The sequence below is a fragment of the Podarcis gaigeae genome, assembly GCF_964106915.1.
Source record: "Podarcis gaigeae genome assembly, chromosome: 10".
Lineage (NCBI taxonomy): Eukaryota > Metazoa > Chordata > Lepidosauria > Squamata > Lacertidae > Podarcis > Podarcis gaigeae.
In genome coordinates this window covers 59695379-59715537 of record NC_139686.1, presented here as the reverse complement: position 1 = coordinate 59715537, position 20159 = coordinate 59695379, and the positions used below count along the sequence as shown (strand labels likewise).

At 41.8% G+C, this 20159-nt stretch overlaps 1 protein-coding gene across 2 annotated transcripts in view; it reads right to left on the bottom strand.

Moving 5' to 3' along the window:
• PLXNB2 (plexin B2) overlaps positions 1 to 20159 on the bottom strand; it is a 330952-nt gene that overhangs the window by 76612 nt on the left and 234181 nt on the right. For both annotated transcript variants that reach the window (XM_083698890.1, XM_083698891.1), the window contains exons 6-10: positions 19380 to 19502; positions 13922 to 14022; positions 9321 to 9447; positions 4559 to 4709; positions 2298 to 2409 (exon numbers count right to left, since the gene is read on the bottom strand). In XM_083698890.1, coding sequence (XP_083555016.1) covers positions 2298 to 2409; positions 4559 to 4709; positions 9321 to 9447; positions 13922 to 14022; positions 19380 to 19502 — 614 coding nt within the window. The remainder of the gene's footprint in view (positions 1 to 2297; positions 2410 to 4558; positions 4710 to 9320; positions 9448 to 13921; positions 14023 to 19379; positions 19503 to 20159) is intronic.

The following is a 20159-nucleotide window of genomic DNA, read 5'->3' as shown; positions in this document are numbered from 1 at the left end:
ACCACCTCTTTCAGCGGGTCTGGGAAGGCTCCCTCACAGAGGGAAGCATTCACCACCCCACGAAGCCCATCGCCCAGCCCTTCTTGCCTAGCTTTTATAAGCCAGGATGGGCAAGGATCAAGGAGACAGGTGGTTGGTTTCACTCGTCCAAGCAGGCTGTCGGAGGTAACAGATTGGAATTGATCCCACACAACTTGACTAGACAGGACTCTAGCACTCTCCCGCCCCGGCCCTGCTCCCACAGTGGAGTCTAGCTCTTCCCGAATCTGAGTGACTTTATCTGCAAAAAACTTTGCAAAATCATTGCAGGAGATCATGTGGCCCATACTGGGCCCCGATGTAACAGGTGGTTCCGCTAAATTGTGAACCACCTGAAAAAGTCTCCTGCTTCTGTTTTCTGCAGATGCAATAGAGGCGGTGAAGAAAGTCTTCTTCGCCGTCGCTACCGCCACTTGGTAGGCTCGACATTGAGCTCTAACCCGTGTCCGGTCAGCTTCAGAATGAGTTATCCACCACCGGCGCTCTAGCCGTCTCAACGATTGTTTCATTGTCCTCAGATCCGTGGAAAACCACGGGGCTGTCCAGGCTCCATGCAATCGGAGAGGGCGCTTCGGAGCCAAACAGTCAATAGCCCTGGTTAACTCCACATTCCAGCGGGCCACCAGGGAATCACCTGAAAGGCCATCAACATGGGATAAAGCATCCCCTACCACTCTCTGGAAACCATTTGGATCCATTAAGTGGTGGGGGCGGACCATCCGAATTGGTCCCACCTCCCTGCAGAGGGCAAGGGTCGCTGAGAAGTCCAGTTGCACCAGGAGTTGCACACCTCTGTTCCTTTCTTCCCTTCTCCTCCTTTACAAGGCTTCCTTAGAATTTCATTTCATATAGCAATAAATAACTTCACTTTTTCGGAGAACAAAATTGTATTGTGGATTGTCAGCTGCCACACAAACTGTCCAAAGATTGTCTCCTGGGTTTCCAGTTGAAAAAGAGTCATGTGTTTTGCAAGAATGACTTAAAAGCCACAACCACCACAAAGTAAATGGGAAATCCAGAAATCTGAAAGGAGCCATGTCCCTAAGATGGCCATGTCTTCTATTTAATTTATATATTTTATTTAAGACACCACTTAATCATTAACATTTCTAATCATGGGAAGTGATATTGAAAGTTGGTCAGCTGTGGCGATACTTTCTCCTCCCATGGTAGACCTGAGAAGCACGGAAAGCTCAAAGGAAGTGGTCTGAAACCAAGATCCAGAAAGTACTCTGGATATTAGAACATATTTATTACTAATACAATCCAGGGACTCCTAAGTTTCATTTTGGGTGAGTGTTCCTTAGTAAGTGAAAAGCAACAACAGTATGTTTGTGCCCCAAAGTGTCAAACTGACAAAAAAATGATGGACAGAAGAAAAATAATAACAGATCAGGCATGTCCAACGTCCAAGTAGGCTGTGATCTACTATCCAGTATCAAAAACTGGCAGCAATCTACCCCAGTCTCCCATCGTCATTCTTCAGCAAGCGTTCCCTTCTCCCACCCCTCCAAAGTCATTAAAATTTATTAAATAAATAAATAGGTCTTTATTTCACCGATACAGTAGTTATGTTTGGATATCATCATGGCAGAGCCAAATAGTTACTAGATTGACAATTAACTAAACAAATGAGAAGAGTCAAACAATATTTAGATATTAGGTTTCACAGATCTGAGGAGCCAGTTGGAGCACGCCAAGCTTCTCTCTTTAACTCTTTCCCTTCCGAGTTGCTTGCTTCCTGGTTCCGTGATTCTCCTCCATGCTTCTCTCTCTCTCTCTCTCTCTCTCTCTCTCTCTCTCTCTCTCTCTCTTTCTCTCTCGGTCTACCAAAACCATGGGTAGGCAAACCAAGGCCCGGGGGCCGGATCCAGCCCAATCGCCTTCTAAATCTGGCCTGCGGATGGTCTGGGAATCAGCGTATTTAAAATGCATCTCTGGGTTATTTGTGGGGCCTGCCTAGTGTTTTTACATATTGATCAACATGTTGGACATGCCTGTCTTAGATATATTACATCACCAAAGATCAAATGCAGTAGAATTAAGACATGGTGAACGAACAACACAGAAAGATGAAGTAGGGCAGCATGTTTTTCGTAATATACTTTGTGGAGCCTGATGAAAGGGAAGCAAAAGTACTGTGCAAATAAAATAGGAACACTTCAGTTCACTCAAGAGACTTAACTATTATAATATTTGAACGCACGTTGGGTTTGCTGGATAGGATGGAGAATGAAGTTAGGCAGCTAGATACTTACGGTTCATTTTCAATACGGTTTATAGCTTCTCCACAGTCATAAAAAGGATATGTACCCGATGCAAGAAATATATTATCACCAAAGGTCAGACGCAGTAGAACCAAGACATAATCTACCAAAAAAAAAGAAGAAGAAAAAGAAAAGAAAAGAAAAGAAAGAGATTAATTTGCGTGGAGATGCTTTATAATGTATACTTCTTGGTACAATGTTAATGCCTGTCCAAGACATTTCTTGAACTTGTGAAACTGCATTAAGCGTCCAGGAACTAAATGTAAGAAAGAAAAAGAAAACCTGATAGAAGTATGATAAAATGTTTAAAAGTCCCCGACTATTAGATCAGGAAAATGCCTATTCAAAAGGGACAATGTATTCTACTACTGAAAAATGCAAGTCAGAAAAACCAAGGAAATTAAGGCACATGAATTCAGAAGATGGTGTTTTTTATTTTATTTATTTTATTTTTTTACACTGTCGGGGTGTGCAATTTATGAATCACACACCAGGAATAAAACAAAAGGAGTTTCTGAAATAACCAGTATGTGTTCAAAATAACAAGCAAAACTTAGCAATTTGGAAAGCTGGTCAACCTCTTCCATATACTTCCTCCATTAATGGGATTCTAATCTGGATTATTGCTGAACTCAGGATCAAGAGCTATATATAAAAATGGGAACTTCCTCAATGAGGCTTCCAGCTATTCCTTTTCCGGAAATCATTAAATCCCTCTGACAAGTTATTTCACAAGCTATTGAGCAATTTCAAACTTAGCTTTCTTCTAACAGCTTTTTGAAAGAGTGGTGACAGCTCAGATTTAAACCCACTTTCTGAAGAATTCTATTGAAAATTCCAGGTTGTTTTTCACTTTATCTCATATACTGGGGTCAGCTGAAAATTGCTGCTGCTGCTGTTGTTGTTGTTGTTTTTGTTGCCAGTTAATTCCAAGTATATATGTATGTATTTAAAATGCTATTTACAAGTATTCTTATTTGCATTTGCTACATCTTCTCAGGAGAAATGGCTGAGATTTCTTACAGTCCAATGGGAACTACTGACTCTCACATGCAACAATCTGTAGAAGACGGCATCATATGGTATAAAGTGTGTGCTTGCTACTGTCAATAAAAAATTATGGATTGCTAACAAGCACAAAATGCGTATATAAGGCCAGAAATGAACAAATTTTCAAAGTAATTATGTATCATCAACAGAGATTGCTTCTGTAAAGGTTCTCGTCTTTGGAACTTGGGTACATTGTGTGGGCATTTTATGAGGTCGTTTTTCCTTGATCTTGGGAATGTGATGGGGCACATAGCTACCAGGACTAACATGGCAACAACATCAAAATTTCCAACATAGTTTTCATTCTTCATTAACCATAAGGGCTCTCTAGTGCTTACCAATGTTGAAGGTGAATGCATAGCATGGAGAGGGGGCCAATGAGGCTGTTGCTGCCACCACCCAGCCCTGATAGGAACCATGGGTTAAAGGGCACCATACTTGCCTTGCCCCGGGCACTGCCAACACACGCTATGCCACACCTTGTCCTTCACTCTTTACAGGTTTAGTGCAGGTGGTATTGGGGAATGTGTGGCTATTGCATGTAGCAGCTGCCAGTCTTTCTAATTAAAAAAGATGACTGTTTACACGTCTTGGGCCAATAAGAAGAGCAATGGGTTAGGTAGGGAACGTATGTGTGCTTCCAAAGCAATTACTATAAGTACCACATTTTTCACTCTGTAAGACGCACCTGACCATAAGACGCACCTAGTTTTTAGAGGAGGAAAGGGGGAGAGCCCCGCTTTTTGGGGGATCAGGTCACAGTTGTGCAGCTTCTTTTGCAAAGGGGGAAAGCCCCGGTTTATTTGAGGATCAGCTCAAAGTTGTTGAGCCTACTTTGCAAAGGGAAAAAATCCTGTTTTTATGGAGTTCAACTCACAGTTCTGCAGCTTCTTTAGGAAAGGAAAGGGAGCCATTTCTACAGTTTCCAGACAGATAATCTAATCAACCAGTCACATGTCGCTGGGGAAACAAACAGGCTCCGTTTGCAGACCATTCAACAATGGAGGCCTGGGCATGGGGCTGGGGCCGGAAAGGGAGCCAGTGATCGACCACACATTCACTCCATAAGACGCACAGACACTTCCCCTTACTTTTTAGTAGGAAAAAAGTATGTCTTATGGAGTGAAAAATACGGTAGATACCTTCCAAGTTGGAAAGCACAGGCATAAATATTAAATGTGAAGACCTGCTCTTTTATTTACCTTGGCCTTTTGTCGTTGGGGGGATTTCAACAGGAGGCTCGCAGGTAATAGTCCCTTCTTGTAAGTCCGCCTTACGGCTCGTTTCCCCAAAATGACACCAAAGCTGGTCATCTACATTTAAAACTGGGAAATGGCTGAGAGTCAATTCTACCTGAAAATGCAAGCAAAAAGAGGTTGTCAGAAAGCAACAAATAAGAAAAAAACCGTGGATTCCCACATGGAGGAGGCAGAGAGGAAGGGTAACAGGGACAGTAGCAGCAAGGAAGAGGAAAAAGGAATGGAAGCAAATGTGTTGCACTGGTGGAAAAAACCCCTGAAGAAAGCTTACTAGTGCCACATGTTTTAATATTACAATAATGTCCTCTTCGCTGATAACTAGGATTCTTAACAACCTTATTGTAATTAAGGGGCCATAGTTCAAGGGTAGTGTTTAGCATCTCAAGTTGAAAAAAAAGTAGCATGATTGCAAAAGACCCTGGAGAGCTCCCACCAGAATAGACAGTACCAGAAAGGTTAGCAGTCTGACTGTGAAACACAGCTTTTTATGTTCAAGCCTGAAGTCAGAGGATGGGAACACAGAAATCAGGGTTACATTCAAAAGGAGTGACAAAATGGCTTTAGGCAAGCACTATGTACATTGCCTGATGCAACTGTGCACTATAGATCACTTTAGAACACACACACACACACACACACACACGCACACACACACACACGAGAGCAGAATAGTATTTTAAAGTAATCTATTTTTTATAATTTTTATTCAGTTCTTAGCAATATAACCATTTAACAATGCACAACACTTATACATCCTTGATCTGGATAATGCAGAAACGGAAAAAAGAGAGGAATATTTCTAATTGAGATAAAGTCACTTATTTAATTTAAAGTATAGTTATGAAATCAAATTACTTTCCTTATTAGGTTATTAAGAAAACGGAACCAGAACTAACACCCTACAAGACTATATAGGAGTATTTCTTTTGATATTCTTTAACTCCACCTGGCCAAGATCAGTATTTTGAGAGGCAGCTGTTCCATAAAGCCAAGGTAAAATAATTCCAAATATATTGGGAGATTTGTGGCACCTAATTTGTTGTTCCCTTCTGTAGTCCTCAGAATGCCATTCCTCAAAATGAGGAATGCAACATAGATCAGAAGACAGAACGTAGATCTGTCCTTTTGGTACCTCCAAAGGAGGATTCCTCATAAAAACAAGACCAAAGCTGGTTTAAAATGCATGATAATGATAGTGACTCCGAACACCCTCTCTGTTGGGCTGGGTATGTGTGTGAGGCCTGATGCAAGTCATTTCGGGACCAGGGAGCTGGTCTTGTGTCTGCTAAATCCCAAGCTGGCACAACTGATATCACATGACAATTTGCCTGCACCCTGAGTTTTGTTCTAGCCAGCAAGTGGCGGGCTTGCAGGTGTGGCTATGGTGCTGCCACTACCTAACCAGGAATTTGGACCTGCAGGGTGACATTTGCACAAAACTATCTTTGAAGGAGGTCACTTTAAAAAAATAACAATCTGAACACTATTATGGTTTGGGGAAGCAGGAATTTTGTTCTCCCACCCAAAAAATATTGCAAACTAGCTGTGTATACTGCAAACTGTGCAGTGCTGTTCTCTGTAAATTGGACTGAAAAGCACACCATTTAAATTTTGTGGCATGGCACTTTTAATCGGTGCAGACTTCCATAAGAAGCTATAGCGTGCTTTGGTCATTCTGTCCCATTCCACCAGGAAGAAAGCCTGGGGGATTCATTGAAGTAGAAACAGAAATATCCCCAGTAAGTATTACATCCTTAACTGAAAACCCTTCTTTTCCCCTTGGCGAAAAGCTTGGCAGAGATGGAATTACACTCTGTCATCTTGTCCTAAAATGTGCTAGAAAAAAAGAGAGTGTTCTGCAGGGTTTGTTTTGTTTTGGCTTTTGGAAAGCACAAACGCAACATCTATTGAGCACAGAAGTTATTCAAACTTTTCCAACATAATTAAAGCACGTTAACCACACTGCAACAATAGCCAGAGGACACAGCAGGAGTCACAAGTCAGGCTGGAAAGAATCAAGACGCTTGTTTTGAAAGGGCAACAAAGACAAACTTTCCTCCAAAAACCCTCATTCACAATTGGAGAGATGAAGTAGAGCTTTGGGCTGCTGGGGGCAGAAATAAAAAGTTTCCTGACAAAGAGGGATGTCTGGTGGCTTCATGAGCCTCAGGGAAAATAGCCAACTGAGCATTCAAGTGTTTGATTATTTCTGTTATATAAGGAAACAAGCAGTTGGAACGAAGGTGAGAAAACAGGGTGGGTTAAAAATTTGCTTGAATTGACCGGATGCTTGAGGACACACCGAGCTATCTGCATGCTCTCTTTTTTTAATGTTTCATTCTGCTTTTGTCCGCTGTTGTGTGACTTTAGCAATTGTACGGCCTATTTCCCCCCCAACTGAGACAGTTTTCTCTTTGGGAACTGTAACATACCTGTAGCGAATAAATGAACCATACGAAAAAGGGAATCTAGCTATATAGACAGAGTGAGAAAGTGCTGTGTGTGTGTCCTCTTGTTCTAAAATAAATCATTAAAAAAAACACCTTTGTTTCCCGCCCCCCCAAGCAGAACATTTTCTTTATAAAGCATGGCACTTGTTCTGTCATTTACACAAACACATAACATTTAGGTGGTCTGAAACTTCCATTACTTCTTTTAAATTGGGGTGTAGAAACTCCGGCTCACAGATCAGAAGTGGACTGCGAGGCCACTCTGCCCAAATCATACCCACTGGTACATCAGTTGACGCTACTTAAAAGAAAAGGGTGTGTGTGGATGCTTCAAGCAGCACTTTACAAAGGCCTTAAGACAGCCTGTTGCCCTTCCATTTCAGGCTGAAATGGGAGCATGCGGTGTTTTTTATCAGGGGCTACGCAAAGGTATGCAGTAACGGCACCTCTTTTTGTTGTTAAAAAGTGTGGCATGTACTGTAACAACTTCTTGGTGAGTAAAGTAAAGGTAAAGGGACCCCTGACCATTAGGTCCAGTTGTGACCGACTCTGGGGTTGTGGTGCTCATCTCACTTTACTGGCCGAGGGAGCCGGCGTACAGCTTCCGGGTCATGTGGCCAGCATGACTAAGCTGCTTCTGGCGAACCAGAGCAGCACACAGAAATGCCGTTTACTATCCCGCCGGAGCGGTACCTATTTATCTACTTGCACTTTGACATGCTTTCAAACTGCTAGGTTGGCATGAGCAGGGACCGAGCAACGGGAGCTCACCCCGTCGTGGGGATTTGAAGCGCTGACCTTCTGATCGTCAAGTCCTAGGCTCTGTGGTTTAACCCACAGCACCACTCGCGTCCCTTCTTGGTGACTACCAGCACCTATTTTTCTAGGGGGGGGGGAAGCACTCGAAGCACGGGGGCTGTTTGGATGCCTTTGAGTCTCCTTTCATTTCCCTCTAGGACTGGAAGTTTGAAAGGGGACAGCCATGCATCTCTGACAGGTAGGAGATGTCATTATTTGACATGAGATGTCATAATGTTATGTGATTGACAGGTGTGTGGTCCTGGCCAGCTGTCAAAATTTGAAGCACGAGGTCGATCCTGAAAAAGATCTGGCCCATGCAGCTGTAAAAGTTTCCCAGCCCTGTGTGAAGTTGTTCAATGTGTACCCTTGGGAGTCTTGTGGACCAGGAGAATAACAAGTTTTATCGTGTTAGGAGCAAAGGGAGTGACATCATGCTGAATCAGACCATTTAGCTGGGGGGCAGGATGCCTTCTGAGGCATCAGAGCTGTTCTGCTGGGGGGCGGGAGGCCTCTTCCACCCCCCAGCTGAGCAGTTCTGCGAAACCCCATGCTCTTCAATCTTGTCTTTGAACCTGAGAGGCATTAGAACTCGCTTTCTGTGTAGGGCTGTGCCATGTATCTTGGAAGAAGCAGCTGAGATAAATTCCATATACCCGCATTTAGCTGCTGGTATATCACAGTGATGAAAACAAAGTATCGCCCAGCCCTAGCACTAAACTAAATCACCAGAGGGTGAGCTGTTGTGCGAATCATAGTGACAATCTGCTTAGCTATTTCCCCTGTTGCACTTCCAAGATGAGACATGAATCCCAAACTCATATGGCAAGGTTCACTGAAACCCTACCTACGAGCAGTGGGAGAGTCCTCTAAACTTGACAGTCCTTGAAAACAATTAGAAGTTCTTCTCAGTTAAAAAGTAGACGGCAAGGGGAAGGGATCCCTTACATTTTTTTTTAAAAAATGATAAGCATGTGAGCTGTTTGCACTCTTTCCCCCCTCTCCCCTCCAACTGCAAGAGCCCTAAGGAACTGTGCCAGAGGTTTGTGCCCAATGCTAGTTCACTGCCATCCAGCAACTCTTTCACAAGTTTTTCCCCTGCCTTCAAGTAGGCGCTGGTTGTGAGCAGAGGCTGGATGATCCGCGGAAGGCTTTCACTGTGCAATTAACAAGATGAGTAAGTCCCTGGCAGGGGGTGGTGCTGCGGACCCCTTGGGTGTGTTCCGCGGACCCCCAGGGGTTCCCAGACCCCTAATTGGGAACCGCTGCTTTAGAACATTGCAAAACAAATACACACATAATTATATGCAAGGACAATTCTGTCACTCCTCACACAATGCACTGATTTGGATTCTCTCTCTCTCTCTCTCTCTCTCTCTCTCTCTCTCTCTCTCTCTCTCACACACACACACACACACACACACACACACAGACACACACGATCCTGTTGCACTTACGTTGCCTGTGGCTCCCCGGCTCATATTTTGAGGGTAAGCACTTGTAATATTCAGGCAAATGCCATCTGGGCTCCAGAGCCAGTGGTTTTCCTGAGCTGATCTTGCACAGTCTTTTTTCCTCGTGCATCTGGAATAAATAACAAAATTTAAAGTTGTCCGGAAAGGTGGCATAGAATGTGTGCTTAATATTTCTTTTCTTCTATTCTGTTTACTTATTATTCTTTATGACAGGATAATTACCTGTTAGCATTTTCAAATTACAACAACAAACGTTCAAATATTTATCTTAAATTCAATGAATTGTACACGAAGTGTGTGTGTGTGGGGGGGCCAACCTAGTATTCAAGCAACATGTTAACAGAAAAGTAGTTTAGCTGTTAAGGAACAATATTGTGCCTACAGAGTGTGGAAATTTGGAGTGTTTTGCTTATTTCTTAGCACGCTGCAAATTTGTCACCAGGTCTTTAGTCTCAGCCTGAGGCTTAGCTCTGTCAGCTCATGCTTGAGTCACAAATGAAAACATACATCCTTGGCTATATGATTGACTATTCCCCACTGCTGCTGGGAAAGTGAACTCAAGGAAAATTCTTGAAATATGAAACCACTTTCAGCTTCTCTCCATCATTATACTGAATCCAGTAGATGCAGAGGTGCCAAGCAGAATTGTAGAGAGAGCAACACAAGGATACCTATTGCGGTCTCTGGATGGCTAAATATTTTACTGACATGCCTTCCTGAAATGTAAAATATCATGAAGGGCAAGTGCAGCAAACACACTGCATAACAATGGATAACAACAAGGAGTCTTCCGACATCTTAAAAGACTGACAGATCTGTTGTGGCCCCAAGCTTCTACGGCTAGAGCAGATTTCATCAAATGCATCGTTTTGTGTCAATGGAAAACTAGCAGCTCAGTATTTGCCTATACTAAATTTACACAATATTGCCTCTGCTAACCAACAGTGGTTCTCAGGGTTTCATAGAAGAGTATTTACAATTCCTATCTGGAAATGCTGGCAATCTGAACCAGGTATCGTCTACAGGAGTTCCTACAACTCATGAGTTCTGTAACTACATGATTTCTTCATCAATACAACTATTGCTTACAGTATGGTACAGGTGAGCCCTAACTTTGAAAAAATAAAATAAAAATAAAGTCATGCTGACTGCAATTCCCAAAATTGAATTTGTAAGAAAACATAACCAGAGCAGATAATTTAGTAGCAAAAAAATGCAATTCGGTGGCTTGTGGCAGATCAACTGGGAGGCCTGTGCTGAACTCAGAACCTTTTCCTTTCAGTTGCTTGGGGCAGCGGGAGAATAAAGAGCCAAATATCGGATCATTGGCAGCTGCAGTCCTTGGAAAGGCCTAGGACCTCTAGGAATTTGGTGCCTCATGAAACATATATCATCTGCTGTGGATCTTCAGCCTTCATTTTGTGACTGGTACTGCAGCTCCCAAAGACACCAGGCCTAGATATTGTGTATGACAACAATAGTTAGGAAATTATTATTTTATTTTATTGTTTGCCCGCTCTCTGTAACTCCAATATCCTTGAACTCGTTTCCCCCTTGTTGAAATTATAGATATATGCATTGGGTTCCAATATTTTTCTGCTGCCTTTTACTGATTTAAATAAAGCTTGTTTACAGTGGACGCTCGGCTTGCAAACATGATCCATGTGGGATGCACATTCGCAACCCGCAGTGGTGTGTCTGTGCACGCGTGGGTTGCGACTCAGCGCTTCTGCGCATGTGCGACCGCTGAAATTTGGAAGTAACCCGTCCCGGTACTTCCGGGTTTCGGCGGTCTGTAACCCAAAAAAACTCAACCTGAAGCGGCTGTAACCCGAGGTATGACTGTATTTTGTTTTTTTAAACAAATAAACACATGGTGTGGATTTCTGGAAAGCAATTCCAATTCTGAATCCAGTGCCCAGACTGTGTGTGTGTGTGTCGGGTGTATGTGTGTGTGTCACTGAAGAAGGTTTTGGACTGACTTAGAGACTCTCATTCTGACATGTGGACCTGCAACAAATTTCTGCAGTATGGCTTATACCTGTTCACGATTCCAATCACGCCCTATTCTAGGACACTCCATTCCATTTCCCATAGATTTCTAGTCTCTATTCACCCCCACCCTACCCAAAGCCAGCCAGCATTTCATTGCCCCCAAGTGTACAATGCTCCCTGGGCTCTTTTTTGGGGAGGGGGGTCCTCTTTAGACACTTGGAAACTTAATTGTCTGTAAGTGTATGTGATCAAAACTGGCTGTTTGCTGACAAAGACTTTAATAATGAGTCTTTAATAATGAGGTCAGGAGTCACCATGAGAAGTCTTAAGAGAAAAGCTGAGATCCCCCCAACCCGGCAATATGCAAATATGCCTTTGCATTCATAGGTAGTCAGCCTCTCATTCAAATTAAATTGTGTGGTTTCCTCTGCATTTCAAGTATGTATATATAGAGGGGTATTCTTCGTTTGGCTTCATGATAAGCTTTGAGGCAATTTTACTGCTGCAGTTAAGATGTTTGCAGTGGAAGCAGGATTCCTGAAACCTATCTCCTTTTCCCTATAATTAAGTAAACCTTGTATGCCAGTAGCATGCACTTCATATCACAAAATCCCACATGGTTCTGCCATGGGGTTAATTAACCTGGAAGTTTGAAGCAGAGGAGACTGACTTAGAGACATCTTCACCACCCCTTACTTATTTAAAAATAAGCCTCCAGCCATGCAAAAGCTTTCGTTCAGAAAATGCTAAGCCTACTTCGGAGGTATAATAGTTACGCCAGTGTGTTCAATGATAGGCCCAGGTGAGGGCCTATAATTTAATTTCAGAAGGAAAAAAACCTCACTTTCAATTTCAACTTCTCAATTTCAGAACAAAAAGAACAGTCACAGGTAGCGATGTTCCCCCAAATAATACTTTGCAAAAGATTTCAGGTTCAATCAGCGGTCTGTGTTCTTACCTCGTAAGAGTATGAGAAGTCCAGTCGCTCAAAATAAGCAATTAAAAGCAATAATAAAAGGAAAAGGAAGGGCACAAATTTGGAAATCCATGTATCGAGATTGATCTCTTTTCAGCTCATCAGCATCTTTTATTTGTATGATGCCTTTGCATTGTTTAAGTCATGGTCAAGGTGGCTGACAACATCAAATTATTTACGTAAGTCGCTCTTCCAATTACAGAAATATAACAAAATGTAAACAGTTATAAACAATCAGCTATCGGTAATTAAAACACCTCAATAAATAAATTTCCCATGTAACAATAAAATCCCAAAACTAACAATAAAATCCCAAAACATACTCCCAATAGCAGCAAGAATAATGCATCGCTGAGTTGCATCCAATCTCAGCCCAACCTGGAGTAGACAATGAAGACAATGGATGTAAAAGGCAAAAGAGTTATACCAATCTGAAGAGAAGCCAGAGTATATGGAATTGTAATTGTTAATCCTTATAGTGATTTGGAAAACGTTCCCCCGCCCCCGCTTTTTTCATGTTCTCACTTTTTATTTTTTATTCTAAGTTGTTTATTTTCAGCGTGTTTTTTAAAGAAACCCTAATAATAATAATAATAATAATAATAATAATAATAAAGGCGATGGACGTGACTAACTTAAGTTCATGAATGGCTCCTGCTAGAATTGCAGGAGAAACCACAGCCAATCTGAGCTACAATGAACAATGGTCCGATTTGAACCATTCCTATGTGTTGTGGTTCTGAAGAAAAGCAATGACAGACCAACACAATTTAATTTTGCTATTTAGGTGTATAACAGAAGAACTGTTTTAGAGAAATCTTCAACGTTATGAGGAGATTTCCTCTTAAAACACTGAAGATCTCGGCTTTTATCTCGCTTTATTTTGACTTCTCATAGCTTCCAGCTTGGGAGTATGGAGGGCTAAGCAAACAAGAGTGCTGTGTTTTTTGTTCTTTTCTTTTTCTCTGTCTTTAAAATTTGTATGTTTAGCGTATCAATAAAGTTCTGACACCCTAGTAGGAAATAATCACTACCAGGAATCTCAACTGACTTGAAGGTGTACATCATGAAAAAGGAAATGGAAAATCTACCTCATCCATAGTCAATGTGTGTTTGGTAGAAATGGAAGGCAACTTTTTGCCACAACACCCTGAATATAATAAATTCCAGCATGTCTCTCGGTAGCAGACAAAAACTTTGTACCTTTAAAAACATCAGAAACCTAAAAGCAAAACTGAAATTCAATATGGTTCTCTCCCCTCCACCACCCAAAAATTCCCAAGTGCTGTTTTTCAGCTGGAGGGACTGTATTAAGGAATGTTTAGAGTTAAAATACTAGAATAAGACTATCACCAGATAAATGCTAGATATTCACCAGCTGTGGCTTGGCAACCACCATTTTCATGCAAATTATATACAAGCTATACAGACAAAATATGCAAATTAGCTTCCTCCCTGCTGCTCATTATATGTTTACACTGTGGTAATTTGTGATGAAGAGTTTTTCCCAGTTCTGGTACAAATGCTTTGAAGAAATCATTCAGCATACATGATATTCTGAAAAGAAATAACATGCAGAATACAATATATCCCTGTAGCATGGAATACTTACTTTCCCTCTGTTACACACCAGCCGCAATACGGATCCCGGGCTTGAATGCAGAGGTCACAGGTTGAGTAACTCGTACATTCTTGGACAGGCAAGCGAAACACCTAATAAGAGTAGATACATCTAATAATAACTTATGGGAAAGTGCTTTGGTTATGAATAGCTTATATAACTCTAATACGCTTTTCATATTTTCTTACTCCTAGCCAATTCACAATTTGTCCTGAGCTCACAGGAATTTGTTTGCATCATCAATATTTGCAGTAAACTTAAGGTCATGTTTGGGGACAAACCACTTGAGGCCACTGAGAACCTCTCCTAAAAAAATATAGCATTAAAAAACCCAAAAACAAATAAATTAAAAACAGCTGTGTGTGCACTCTGTAAGAATGATGCTGAGGTAGGGTGCATTAATCCTTTTCCCTCTGCTGTTTTCCGGATATAAAGCCCCCTGACTCCAAAGCTAAAATTTGCCAAGCTAAGGGCGCATGTGTGCATGCACGCACAAACACCTAAATGCACACTGCTCATTATTACCAGTGTTCGAAGCTCCCATTGTTCTAGGTGCATTTTGCAACAGGGAATTTCATTAGTGTGAGCAGTTTCTGAGCTCTGGGCGCAGTACTGCGCCTAAGATTACAGATTAAAACTGCAGAGTGGAAGGAAAGGAGGCCATTTTTCTGCCTCCCCACTTCCAGCTACTCTCTGAAGACTGGAGAAGAGACCCTCTTAAGAATATTAGCGGGGTGGCCAGTGGGGGGACAACAACTAGACCATGTGAAAACATAATATTTTACCTTTTTACTTTTTTTCATCACCAAAAAAGTTTTAAAAGTTACTATGATGCCATGTTTGCATATTCCTCAAGGAATAGTATTTCTAACTATACCAAACAGATCTAAAAGCACAGAAATATTTTAAATAGGACATTCAAAGCATGTTATATATGCTCAGATTCGGATCTACCTGTTGATATTGGATGTGGTCCGTGACGCTAAACACCTGGAAGTTTCGGAACAATTTTATCCCCAAGGGATTGCGTTTAGAATTTCATTTGTTTTGATTCATTGGGGATACATTCATAAGCAATTAAATATCAATGAGATGGCTTTCTGTTACCAAGGTGGTCAGTTCACATGTCTCAAAGCCTTTTGGCTCCTTTAGGTTCACTCTACAGGTGAGGGTGCAATGAGTGTGGGATTTTTCCAAGTGTGCAGATGAAGGAAACTTTAGCATTGGTTCTCTGCTGTTATTGAAAGCCTCATAGGATTGAGAGGTGCAAGAACTCTGGATTTATGCCAGTGCCTAATTTAAGATAGAAGCCAGTTGCCAACTGCTAACACAAGCAAATGTCTCTATTCAGTCATTAATTAGCCCTGACGAGGTAGATGCTTCCTTTTCTTGTAACTGGCATTGTTCCAATGATAACTTAAAAAAAAAACCAAGCAGCAACAAAACTGGGGTAGTACCACTAGCAGGCCAAAAAGAGAGAGAGAGAGAGGATGGAGGTAAATCCAGGTGCCTCAAAACAGTGTTTAGACTCTAGTGGAATTTTGGCGAAAATCCCTCTCTCAAGGGCAGTATAAGAGCTCAAAAACATAAATAAGAGAAGGATTGATTCTGTACCAATCATTCTTTCTGTTCTACGTGGCATTTGCAACTTTACAGTATCCTTGTGGAAATATTTTCTCTGAAACCCATTGGGCACTGAATAAACCTTGTTTTGTAGCACCTGAAGTTTCTTTCCTCTTTCTGTTTGGACTGTTCTCTCTCTTATCATATCAAAAGGTTAAGCTCATCTATCTCTGCTCTTCATAAGGGACATTCCTGTTATACCTATGTTCCAGATACAGTATGGCTTTTATTGGGTCACAATTCTCACGTATATTCCCAAACGCCACTTGTATTGTCGTTTATCATCCAAAAAAATCTGCTTTGGCCTGTGGCATAAGTCTCACTCTAGCATTCCCTTCTACTGAACATAAGTCACTTTTTGTCTTCCTTCGCCTTCCTCTTTCCCCTAGAGGGACGCTTATTCCAACCATTGCTTGTCTTTAGTCTTCTTCAGTCTGGTTGTTCCACAGTTGTTGGTTTGATCCCTGTGGGACAGCCATGACAACAGATTGTTCCAACACCAGAGAGCTCCTTTCCTATCACTTCCCCTTGCCTTTTCTCTGCTATTTTCTTTTGGGCATCAAGGAGCCTTTGACTACTTTTGAACCATTTGGGGGATGTTATAAATAACTTTGGTTGCTTCCTTGGACACTATACAAGACGGGGCTCTAAAGTGATCTATGGAAGCTTGCTTACCTCCCTCCCTCTGTCATGACTCCAATGATCCACAATCTACCTCTCAATATTTGAAGCACACAGCCACAAGACTCATATCTAGCTCATGTTTCAAGCATGTCCACACAGCTTTAGGGAACTCAGAGAACTTGTTCCTTCTCCTCTCCTTTGCCCCAGTGGTTGTTGTTGTTTAGTCGTTTAGTCGTGTCCGACTCTTCGTGACCCCATGAATTAGAGCACGCCAGGCACTCCTGTCTTTCCCTGCCTCCCGCAGTTTGGTCAGACTCATGTTAGTAGCTTCGAGAACACTGTCCAAGCATCTCGTCCTCTGTCGTCCCCTTCTCCTTGTGCCCTCCATCTTTCCCAACATCAGGTTCTTTTCCAGCGAGTCTTCTCTTCTCATGAGGTGGCCAAAGTATTGGAGTCTCAGCTTCAGGTCTGTCCTTCCAGTTAGCACTCAGGGCTGATTTCCTTAAGAATGGATACGTTTGATCTTCTTGCAATCCATGGGACTCTCCCCAGTGGAGCAGGTAATTATTCATAAAATCAAAGAATTGTAGAGTTGGAAGGGATCCCAAAGGACATTTAGTCCAACCCCATGCAACGCAGGAATCTCAACAAACTCATACACGACAGATGACCATCCAACCTCTGCTTAAAAGCCTCAAATGAAGGAGACTCCACCACCTTCTGAGGGAGTCTGTTCCACTGTCTAACAGCTCCTTCCTGTCAGAAAGTTCTTCCTGATGTTTCCTTGGAATCTGCTTTCTTGTAACTTGAATCCATTGGTTTGGGTCCTAGCTTCTGGAGCAGGAGAAAGTAAGCTTGCCCCACCCTCCACGTGACAGCCCTTTAGATATTTGAAGATGGCTTTCATATCTCCTCTTAGTCTTCTCTTTTCACACTAAACATGCCCAGCTCCTTCAACCCTTCCTCATAAGGTTTGGTTTTCTAAACCCTTTATCATCCTAATCACCCACCTCTGCACATGTTTCAGCTTGTCAATATCCTTCTTAAAGGGTGGTGCCCAGAACTGGACACAGGACTCCAGGAGTGCTCTGACCAAAGCAGAATAGAGCAGGACTATTACTTCCCTTGATCGGGACAGTATACTTCTGTCAGTGTGGCCAAGAATAGCATTCCCTTTTTTTGCTGCTGCATCACACCGTTTACTCAAGTCAAGCTTGTGGTCCACAAAGACCCTTATATCTCTTTAACATGTACTACTGGTAAGCCAGGAGTCCCACATCTTATATTCATGCAGCTGGTTTTTCCTGCCTAAGTGCAGAACCTTACACTTGTCGCTACTGAAATTCATTCTGCTAGTTTGGGCCCAGTTCTCCAATCTGTTAAGGTCATATTGAATCTCAATTCTGCCTTCTGTTTTAACTCTGGGTTCCCGCATGCAGAAATGTTATTATCTTTGAACCCAAATGTGGGTTCATTGGTTCCCCCAAATAGTTAAGGTTAAAGGGACACTGAAATTTCCTGTAATATACAATGAACTCTGGATAAAAGGGATTCCAAATGTCACACCTCATGGATTACAATGGTCAGTGAAACGTGTGAACAGGCCCAGATGTAGGCTGGCAAAACACTCATATAGTCATGTGCAAAAAATCACTCAATAATCCTAGCACTAAATTGTAAGTCATTAGAGAACTACAAATTAAATTTAAATCTACTCTTCTTGCTTTTTAAAAAAATCTTGAAGAGAATCCTTTCACAGTGTTGATTATACTAATCATGCCTATTGCCCAAACAAGCACCTGTAGAAGATTCTTAATGAGCTTTGAATTTGCTGAGCAGAAGATGGAGGAACAGACCCTGAGCCACCAAGCTAGCAGGAATAATGACTACTTTGTGCTGTTCTATTTTTGAAAGGGAATACTACTAACCCTCAGAGCTTCTGCATCTGCTTATGTGCCACATAAAACAAAAGAGACTATGCAGGGGAGGAATTTCCCAACCTCTACACAATACTATTGTTGTCTGGTGTATTTGGGACTGTCTTTAAAACACCCTGGAAACCTTAGTTGGTCTATAACTGGGATGCAAGATTATTAACAGGCACTGGGTGGTTTGACCATATTACAACAATGCTTCTGTCAGTTCTACTGACTCCCAGCCCATTTCAGGGACAAAATAAAATGGTTGTTTTTAACATTTAAAGTTTTAACCTTTACATAGTTTGGGACAAGGTTACCTGAAAGACTACCTTCTGTCATTTGTTCCTACTGAAACCCCAGACCCCAGCGCCTCTGCTGAATGAACTGAGGCAGGCCACCACCAGTGTCTTTTCAGTGGTGGCACCTCAGTTATAGAACAGCCTTCCCAACGAGGTTTGCCTGGCACACTCTTTTGTGATCTTTTTGGTGTCAGGCCTTTGTTTACCCAGGCCTTTTAAATAAACTGAGGTAAATGTCATCTTCTGCTGTTTTTTTTTTTTTTAAAAAAAAATCTCTTAATTTTGCAATACCTACTTGCTTTCCATTTCCCTATTTGTCCCTGAAAAAGCTGCATCAAATCCTCTTCATGTACACATTACTTGCTGGAGATATATATATATATATATATATATTATACACTGTAGAGTTCTTGATGCCATAACTCTGGTCCCAGGAAGCACACAACAAACAGCTTTCAAATCACCAGAATTACCAATGATAGGCCATGTGGTCCAATAGTTTGCATGCTGGACTTGGGCTAAGGCCAAGCCGAACTACACATTACACCGGGAGATCTCCTGGGGCTTTTTGCTTTGGCCCAAGTGCATAATTAGCTGCTGCTCTACACCCAGAGTTCCTTCACATCTCTATCTAATGAGGACGAGCCATTTGCTTTTCATGAAGTAAGCTATGCTAATGGTTGCTTTCTCTGTGCACTTGCAATGGGTCTGCACAGTTGCCTGCTGAATGAAAATAAAGAGATCGCATTGTCTTGGGGCATGTGCAGAGTGGCAGCTCTGGGAACACTGGTTAATTTCTGATATGTGTATGTGTGTGGCAAAAATATGCCTCCCTGTTCAAGGGACTATTCCTGCATATTTCTTGTGATTTCCGTTTAGGAACACAACTGTAGGTCCAGCTCAACCTGCAGGTATGCCCTGAGAAACATGTTCAAATTGAACATGATATTTAAAGTTTCATTGTTGTTTCCAGGCATTTTGTACCTCTCTTGCAGTCATCACATACAAGTTCTCTTGGAGAGCATCTAGGGCGAGATCTTTCTGGATAGGCTTGTTTTTTTCAACAAGGACTCCAGCATATTCCTTTTCAGGATTCGACAGAAACACCTGGAATACAGATTAACTACATTATCTTAGCTATTTCAGTAAATAAAAAAACGTATTTAAGTTGAAACACACTTAGACATTTTCATTTTAAAACAAAACCACTCCAAGAAATAATGGTTGAGCTGCAAGAAAGGAGCACTGCTCTTCTAAAACATTGCTGCCTTTTCAAAATCTTGCTCTATTCTGGCGAAATTATCAGTTTCTATCTGGGCAAAGCTGTTTGCCATTTTTTTTCATGTGTTGTGATTGAGATCATAGAATCATACAACTGTACAGCTGAAAGGGCCCACAAGAGTCAAACAAGTTTCAAAATTACACTCAATATACTAATTCATAATTTCTGATCCTTATTCTGTATTAGGGATATCTATTAAGGGTTTATACTCAAGAGACCTTGCTGTTAGCCTGGTCATATTCTAACCCCTCTTACTTTTTCATTTGCTTAATGAAATTAACTTGCTTTGCCATTGGGTCTGAGCGTTCTGCTCATGAGCTCCGTTTCTTGGAAGTGCTTCAATATGCTCCTTGAGTTCCTTGCTCCTGGCAGGCTAGTAGAGTTTGCTGTTCTATCAAGCTCTGGTATGCACAAATCATTTGCCTGCAAGTCGTAATTGGAAACATCATTCAAAGTGGGTTCCCAGTTTTAGTCCGTAGGCC